The following is a 9,431-nucleotide window of genomic DNA, read 5'->3' on the forward strand; positions in this document are numbered from 1 at the left end:
GCTCTAACAATGTTTGTCTAGGCCGCGGAAAGACGTGACCTACCACTGAGGACAGGCACTCCAAAATGCCTCTTCTCCACGGGAGTCCGTGTCTGTCTTCTACACAAAAGCCAAATCCTTGGGCCCTCCTTGCTCAACTTGGCCTTTGTTTATGTTTCACGGGACGATACACTTGACGCAGCCCTGGCTTCTGTGTTGCAGTCACAGCCTGATTCCCTGATGGACTTAGGTCCGTGGCTCCCAGTGTTTTCAGAGACTGACATCTTGCTCCCAGCAGATGGCTCACTACCTTACCCATTCTGGGAGATTCCTTTTATTGTTTCTTCTAGAGGGTTAACCTATTTCCTGATCTGGGCTCCCTTTGCCCTTCTATAATATTCATGATAACAGTGTCTGGAATATTGATAATAATATTGAGCCCATGGTCAGCCCAGACCTCAGGGCTGATATCTCACCAAGATGCACCTGCGGGGCAGCACGGCTTGTTTACTACCAGCGTCTTTTTTTTTTTTTTTTTTTTGAAATGGAGTCTCACTCTGTTGCCCAGGCTGGAGTGCAGTGGCGTGATCTCGGCTCACTTCAACCTCCGCCTCCCGGGTTCAAGCGATTCTCCTCTCTCAGCCTCCCGAGTAGCTGGGATAACAGGCATGCACCACCACACCTGGCTAATTTTTGTGTTTTTAGTAGAGATGGGGTTTTGCCATGCTGGCCAGCCTGGTCTCAAACTCCTGGCCTCAAGTGATCCACCCGCCTCAGCCTCCCAAAATGTTGGGATTACAGGCATGCGCCACCTCTCCTGGCCCCTGAGCCCATTTTCTCAGCCACTACTGTTTCCTGGACTGCTGCAGCCTCTGCTCTACTGGCCTCTGCTTACGAAAGTGTCAAGAGTTAAAGCTCAGCCTCTTGGTGATGGACAGGAGGGGCAGCTGCTCTCTCAGACTCAGTTCCTATGTGAAACACTCTCGGTTTGGAAGCCAGGCCAGTAACCAAAGCTTTTGGGAACCAGACTGATTCTTTGCCACCCATGCTGGGAGCAGATCCAGCCAGCTGTGCTTGGGGGCTGCTGGGGCCATTTGGTTTGGTCAGCAGTCACTCCTGGAACTTCTGCTATGTGTCAGGTGTGATTCCAGGGGCAGACACACTCATTCCCTGCCTTCGGAGCGCCAGGAGCTTCTCATCTCCCTGCGGTCTCAGATGCCCCTGCTCAGATAACCCAGCTGCAAGTCTTGTCTTTATTTGCTGCCCCTACTCTGTCCCTGAAGTTCCTGCCCTCTAGGTTGACAACCACCCTGCTGCTGGCCAAGGAGCATGTCCAGACCTACAAGATGCAGCTGACAGCTCAGGGCCGAGGCTGTCTCATCTTGCGCCTCACACTGGCTGGAAAGCTGCTGGCACTGCAGCTGCCCAGGCCTCAGACCGCTGGTGGTGGGCAGATGGATTGAGACTAGCTGCAGGTGCGGAGCTGGGGAGGGAGAGCCCTGTGAGGGCCGTGATGCCTGGGCTGTGGACCCAAGCCCCTCCTGACCCCTCTGCTTGGCCCCCTGGCTCAGTGCCTGGCAGAGAGGAGCTTATGGGGGAAAAATGTGGCCAACGTAGGAGGTGGTACGTGAATAGGGATTTAACAGAGCCCAGGTTCCACCTCCATGAGGACAGGCACAATCCCTCACACACCCCTCAGCAAAGGCCACCTGCCCTAAGCCTGCAGCCCATCTCCCTCTCCTTCCCTGGAGCCCTCTTGTCCTTGGTACTGGTGATGTCTGAGATGAACTTCTCCCTTTCTGCCCACCCTCCATCCCACTGTGTGTATCCCCAGAACTGCAGCTTCCTGATGAGAGCTAGCAGCTGCCAGCAAGAAGGCCCCAGACCCTGGCTGCCTCACCACGTCCCTCTCTCCGCACCCTTTTCCAGATCATGGATGGCCTTACCGCCCCTCCAGGAGCTACAGCCTCACTGAAGCCCCCACTTCTTGCTTTCCCAGTAGGGGGTGACTGTAGGGCCTCTTAGCTTTCTCCATGGGGGAGGGGTCATGAGGTAGGAGGTGGGCTGGGCTCGAGTGGAGAGACCTCTGCTCGGGAGACGGCTAAGAAGCGCTGCTCCCAGGTGTGCTTGACCTGCAAGATTGGCCCCTGCTGGCCACCGGGCATAGTGCTCAGGTGAAGACACCAGAACATGCTGGGGCGCATCCCAGAGAAATCCTGTGACTCTGCTTGGAGGGAGACAGTGTCTGGTGGGATCACTGATAGCCAGGGATTGCTGGGCCGTCAGCAGGACCACAGGGAGTAGGAGTCCCCAAGGGGAGGATAATATTCTCCAGCCCCTTCTCACACCACAGCCCCTCGCAATAGAGGCCTTGTGCAAACTCCTCTGTGCGTAAACACAGGGCTGTCTCAGCTGCACCCACCTCGGCCTGCAGCCTCCCTCATTCCCCAGACCTGCTGACAAAGGGATCAGGGAGGGAAAAGGCCAGCCACCCGGCCCAAGAAGAGGGCATCCTTAGTCTTCTGAGGGTACTGTAGAATTTGGGTTGGCAACCCAACAGGGGCCTACCCCTTCTCCCCTTCTTCTAGCCTTACCTTGGAGGAGGATGCTGGAAGGCCAGCTTTCATGCAGCAGTTGCTGGTCAGAAGCAGGCCCAGCTTGATAGAGTGGTCCAGGCTGGTGACATCCTTGTGATCAGGGCATCTCCCTGAGAAATGCCCACAGGGGCAGGCAGGAGCACCATAGGGGTGAGGGAAGGAAGAGGCTGTGAGGGCCCGGGCAAGGTGCAGCCAGCTTAGCCTCAATGGGACTGATCAGTGCCTGGGGTGGGGCTGAGAGAGGTGGACTGCGATTCCTTTGGCAAGATGATTAAAATGCTCCTGCTCCAAGGGATGAGGAGAGAATGTCCAGGATAGGGGCTCAAAGAACTCGTGCCCAGTGGACCACAGCACCCCCTGTAAGACAACTGCAGAAGGGGTGAAAACTACCCACCTGGCACTTCTCTATGGTGGGCAAGACTGGCCATAGGCCTCAGTCTCTGAATCTGAACACAGGCTGGGGCCATCTTGCAGAAACCATAGGGCAAGCCCTTGTTTCCTGCTGATTGAATTGCAGACAGCTGACTGTGTTCCGCAGTGTTCCTCCCTCTACTGACCTACCTGAAGGTGATTCAGGAGAAAGGGACTGCTTTCCCAGGGCTGCAAGACCCCACCCTGACACCTGACACCAGACAGTGCTTGCAAGGAGCCAGGCAGGGGGAGCTGAGCAGCAGATACCACTGTTGGGGAATCATCCAGTGAATCGATGAGTTGGAAACTGTTAATTTCCAGTCCAGGCAGTCAGCTCAGGGCCTCTTCTCCTTCCCTTTGGCTGATGGTCCCTAGGCCAGGACCAGTGGGCCAGGTGCTAAAAGTATCCAAGGTCCTGACAGGACTCTGGCTCCCAGAAATTCTGAAACCCAAGCCACTCCACTTGTCCTAAAGCCCTTAGCCTGTGTCCTCAAGAAGGTGGCTGGAAGACCACTTGTTCATGATGAAGTTGCAGGTCAGGAGCTGGGTCCACTTAGTGAGGGAACACCCGTTGCCCTTCATTTCTCCCGTCTTCCTCTTCACCCCTCCTTTTCCCTATTCTGCAGTTACACTGTGGACCCCTGGTTCTGGGTAAAACAGCCCTGCTTCATCTCAAAACTGACTGCTATGTGGATCAGATGATTGAAGTTTAAGGGACAAATTATGTCCCGTTTTCAGATTGAAGGTGGTATAATTAGAATATTGGTGGTTAAGCAATTTGACTTTATTTTCCTGAGACATGTCTCTATACAAATAAGTCACTGGGTCCCCACCTCACATCACCATGGTATGGGTAGGTAGAACGACCGCATAATTTGCCAAATTGGGACAGAGGACAGTAAACACAGGCACTATTAAATACACTTCACGCCTGTAATCCTAGCACTTTGGGAGCTCGAGTTTGAGACCAACCTGGGCAACATAGGGAGACCCCGTCTCTAAAAAGTAAATACACCAGCTGGGCGCAGTGGCTCACACCTGTAATCCCAGCACTTTGGGAGGCCGAGGTGGGCAGATCACGAGGTCGAGATGGAGACCATCCTGGCCAACATGGTGAAACCCCGTCTCTACTAAAAATACAAAAATTAGCTGGGCATGGTGGTGTTTGCCTGTAGTCCCAGCAACTCGGGAGGCTGAGGCAGGAGAATCACTTGAACCTGAGAGGCGGGGTTGCAGTGAGCCAAGATCGCGCCACTGTACTCCAGCCTGGTGACAGAGCAAGACTCCGTCTCAAAATAAATAAATACACCACTTCAACAGGCACAGACTGGCACTGTCCTGGGCCAACTGTCACTGAGATCACCTCAATAGGGAGCGTCCTTATTATTGAATGCGCACGTCCCAGCCCCAGATGAATCAGAAGTCAGTGCTTTTTGGACATTGCCCCAAACTTTTTGAAAGACATTATCATTTGAATGAAAACCATTGAGAAATGAGAAAATCTTAACTTCAAAAATTTTATTTTAGTCTCATCCATCAAGGGCATAGGATACGTGCATCAGCTGCAACTTCCGCTTTTCTCCTTTGCCTCTGCTCCTTTACCCTTACCGAGGGATATCCCATACAGGAAGCTGCCTACAACCAAAAGCTATCTTCGCCTTCTGGGTTGAGTGCTCAAGCCAAGTGTGGAAATCAAGTCACTGCTTCGGCAGATTGCAAGCTGCCCAATATAATCTAAGAGCCTTCTATGCCAGCCTGCAGACTGGAGAAGGTTCACTAGTGTCACTCACTTGGGTTGTCACAGGTAGTAAACAGAAGCTAACTCATCACCGTAGCCAGGTTTCTGTACTTGTTTCCAGACACGCTAGAGCATAGCACATTCCAACATCTGATCTTAATCTCATTCTGAAGCACAGTGAGGAATCATTAAGTGTGCTTGTTCCAGAGCTGATTATGAACTTTCTAGAAAAGCGGGTCATTATATTGCATTCTTTCATAGGAGCTCATTATCACGACCTGAAAGATACCTATTTTACCTTCCCTCCAAAATCTCACATTCGAAACTAACCCAAACTTTTGAGAAAGCAATTTTAATGGGGCATAACTTTAAGCAGTTGCTAACTTCAAACGTGGAATGCTTTGATGACTGCTGGCTCTCATGCTGTCTGACATCCACGTACTACGCTTTAGTGGCCATCATTGCACAAGGAAACTGGTTTCATACTGAAGTTTAAGACTGAGTTCTACATCTGTGGGCTTCTACACTACGGAACGGGAGTAGGGGGAAAAGCTTATTAATATACTTTGTCTTAGCCCACACTGCAAATACAGCAGTATTATGGCATCTTAATCAAGCAGAGAGCTGTTCACATGCTTTCTACAGTATCTTTATAAATAAAAGGTTCCTTTGTCCACCAAGCAACACCTGAAATGATCTAAGTTCAAAACATAAGTTCAATACAAGGATAATGGAACATGTGAAAACTTAGTACATTCAATTTAGGTTTTGGACACTTAGTTGGATAAACAAGTTTATTTGTAAATTTAGTCAACATACATAATTGACCTAAAAACTTCAGTAAATTTTAAAACCACTTGGAAGGCCATCTCTATAAAAATGATTTTCCCAGGACAGTAACCAGATGTAACCTAACCCAACACCATCTTAATTGGCAGAGGTTCAGTGGGCTGGAGTTTTGTGCTCCTCCCCCACACCAAGTTTTTATAATACAAATGCCACAAGAAAAAGAACTTCGGTACTGTTTCCTCAGCAGAGGAGAAAAACTCAACCTAGTTATGAGACCAACCACACAACACAATGAAAAGCTGCACTAACTAGTTCAGAATGTTAGTTAAGATGATGCTGGTGTGAATAACTCGTTTTTTCTAGAGCCCTTATAAATAAAATCCCCCAGTTAGTGTTTGCATTATCAGCTAGAGGGTTAACATGTGGTAGAATGAGGACTTATGCAAGGTATAAATGCGCATAGCATTTTACTACTATGAGAACAAGTGCAGTCAGAAGAAAACCAACTGGACTCTAAATTACACACACCTTAATGACAAGACTCCCCACCACTTGTGAATGTAAAACATTTAATTTAAAAATGTTGACACTACAATATATAAAATAGCTATTATAAATGCACATAGTGTATTCTATAGCTGCCAGGTTTATTTATTTTTTTTTTTTTAAAGGAAACTGTAAGTTACACTGTGGTTAAGACTTGTATCTTCACCCTTGAAAAAGCCCACATTCTATCACAGTGATGTATGGTCAGACTTAACAGCCCCAATTGTTAAACACTTGGATCAAGTCATAACCAGTTTTATTGCAAAAGGACCCTGTACACATTTATCAACTCTAGTACCTTAATAGCTACCCAACAAGTCATTAACATACAGAAACATGCATCATGAGAAGCAAGAAATATCACCCATCCCTTCTGCATATTAGCAACTTGTCACTCCTGAGCAACAGTGCTCACATCACTGAGGTCTGTGAACAGTCACTTTTCGCATTCATCCTGAGTGAAAGATGGAATGACTTAAGTACAAATGCAACATATTATAAACAATTTCTTACAAAAAAAGTCACAAATTAAACCAAAGTATTTTACAGAATTTACTACAAAACGCCATAAAAACTGCCTTCACTTAAGCTCTCTCCCCCCGTATCCGGCGAGCCAACTGGATGTCTTTGGGCATGATGGTGACTCTCTTAGCGTGGATGGCACACAGGTTGGTATCTTCGAACAGACCCACCAGGTACGCTTCGCTAGCCTCCTGTTGAGGACAAGAGCCGCACTATTAATCCCACTCGGGGAGCGGAAACCGCCCAGCCCTCCCCCAGCTCCAGGCCTTTGTCTTACCTGCAGCGCACCGATGGCTGCGCTCTGAAACCTCAGGTCGGTTTTGAAATCCTGCGCGATCTCCCTCACCAATCTCTGGAAGGGCAGCTTCCGGATGAGCAGCTCGGTCGACTTCTGATAACGACGAATCTCTCGAAGCGCCACGGTCCCGGGCCTACAGCGAGCAGGGGAGGGGTGAGCGGACGCTGCCGCACAAAGCCGGCCACCGCCGGGCCATTGTTCCCCCGCCCGACCTACCTGTAGCGATGAGGCTTCTTCACCCCGCCGGTAGAGGGAGCGCTTTTCCTGGCGGCTTTCGTGGCCAGCTGTTTGCGGGGGGCTTTCCCACCGGTGGATTTACGAGCAGTCTGCTTAGTTCGGGCCATTTTCTTTCACCTAAGAAAGACGCCCCGAAGATAAGGCCGCCGCGCTCACCCGGGCCGCCCCCCGGGGCTGCGGGGGGAGGAACAGACCCTGGCCCCACCGCCGGGCCTCCCGCCTCCCCGCGCCCCACCTCGCAGCAGCAGATGGCCGAGGGCCGCCAACCTCCTCCCCCTCCCCTAATGACTCAGGCTGCGAGGAGCGGCAGCCTCCCCCGGGAGGGGGAGCGCGGGGAGGAGTCACTTCCCTTCCTCGACGGGCGGAGGCCCGACTGCCCGGAACCCGGCGTCGGGACCTCTGAATCACCGCCGGGAAAAGGCGGGGACACAGTTCCGGAACAAAGCCCCGAGGGGAAACCTCCCGGCCCCATACCCGACCCGACGCCAGCGGCCCGAGCAGCCCCCGCCGCTCGGCTCCCAACGGCCGCGGCGCGCGGCGCCAACGGTTGGCAGAACCTGAAGCCGCGGGTAAACCCACGAACGCCTACCCAACGCCGAAGTTTTAGACCACTTCTCCGACTGCCGCGCCGCTTCCGCCGCCCGAGGAAGAGCCGCAGTCGACGAGCGAAAAACCCGCACTGCCCAACGAACGACCAAACCGCTCTGCGCTCCAAGCCCCCGCGTCGCCTCCGTTTTTATAGGCACGCTTCACGCTGCGTCTCTGCGTCATAGAACCCTTATTTGCATACACCAACGACTTTTTCTATTGGTGGGCGCTTTCGCCGACGCGCTGACATCCCCCGACACAAAGGCCGTGCTTCGGCACTGTTCCATGATTGGTGCATATTTAGGCCGCTGATTGGCTGTTAAAGTGGCCTAATGATTGGATGGATGCAAAGAGGAATGGACGAATCAGAGTTTAGCACTAAGCGGCCCTTCTGATTGGATAAAATGGAGCTATGTTTGGATCCTTCCCTTGGTTCCAAAGCTCTGCAATAGAAAGTCAATGCAAATGAATTGCATTGGTCTCTATCAGAATGAGCAGGAGTCTAAACTTACAGGCATCAAGCGAATGCTATGCACGCAGAGAGGCTACTTTAACAAAATTTTTGTAAATATTTTCCGATGTAAAATAAAATGTGTTCCCTGGATTATTTACCTTTCATAATATTTTGATAGTTAAGTGCGTAGTGTGAGAATTAGAATTCAGTAAATCATGTTATATTATCAAGTATTTCATATATCATGCACATACATTTTTAACAAAAAAGCAGGTCTCTTGGTGGGGTGGGAAGGGGTAAATAATAAATACAAATAAACATGTTAATAAATTATTTTAGAGGAACTGTTTTGTATGTTTTTAAGGTGTCACAAAATATTTTTTGATTTCCATATGCTTAAACAAGAGGTAACTTACTAAGCAACATGTTACTTGAATTATGTACTTCAACTGAATGAAATGACTACAGCCAGAAAGTAAATAGTCCTACTATAGTATTTGCATGTCCATAAAGAATAAACAAAAGATAACTAAACTAGATATGTGCCCTTTTGTTTAATAGCATATCCTGGCAGGTATTACTTCTGAAGAAACATGACAAATGTGTAAATATGCTAATCCCTACCTTTGCCTAAGTAAATGTCTTGGGTAGATTGTAATAGTCAGTTCTTCAGTTGCCTCAAGTATATAAAATACCATAGCAGGCTTAAGGTTAAGATTAGCCAAGCAAAGCCCAGAAAATTGAAATAGAGCCTTGGGCATTCTACTCTATAGTTCTGATGCTGGTCCAGCAAATATTCTAAACTATTAAAAGAAAAAGTAGCAGATACAGGTATGCATAGGTTTCAACTAAAATAATTTTTTTTTTTTTTTTGAGACGGAGTCTGACTCTGTCGCCCAGGCTGATGTGCAGTGGCACGATCTCAGCTCACTGCAAGCTCTGCCTCCTGGGTTCACACCATTCTCCTGACTCAGCCTCCGAGTAGCTGGGACTACAGGCGCCTGCCACCACGCCCGGCTAATTTTTTTGTATTTTTAGTAGAGACGGGGTTTCACCGTGTTAGCCAAGATGGTCTTGATCTCCTGACCTTGTCATCCAGCCGCCTTGGCCTCCCAAAGTGCTGGGATTACAGGCATGGGCCACCGCCCCTGGCCGGTAATTTTTTTTTTTTTTTTTTGAAGTGGGGTCTTGCCCAGTCACCCATGCTAGAGTGCAGTGGTGCAGTGACCACGGCTCACTGCAGTTTTGACCTCCTGGACTCAAGCAATCCTT

General features: G+C 49.8%; 1 protein-coding gene across 1 annotated transcript; it reads right to left on the bottom strand.

Annotated features, from left to right (window-relative positions):
- Positions 1-5,501: 5,501 nt before the first annotated feature.
- On the bottom strand, positions 5,502-7,829 carry H3-3B (H3.3 histone B). The gene is given in 4 exon segments (NM_001280448.1): positions 5,502-6,773; positions 6,860-7,013; positions 7,097-7,234; positions 7,707-7,829. Coding segments are annotated over 3 exon segments (411 nt in total). The 5' UTR covers positions 7,225-7,234; positions 7,707-7,829; the 3' UTR covers positions 5,502-6,644.
- Between the last annotated feature and the right edge of the window lie 1,602 nt (positions 7,830-9,431).

Source organism: Pan troglodytes, chromosome 19, assembly GCF_028858775.2.
Source record: "Pan troglodytes isolate AG18354 chromosome 19, NHGRI_mPanTro3-v2.0_pri, whole genome shotgun sequence".
Taxonomy (NCBI): Eukaryota; Metazoa; Chordata; class Mammalia; order Primates; family Hominidae; genus Pan; species Pan troglodytes.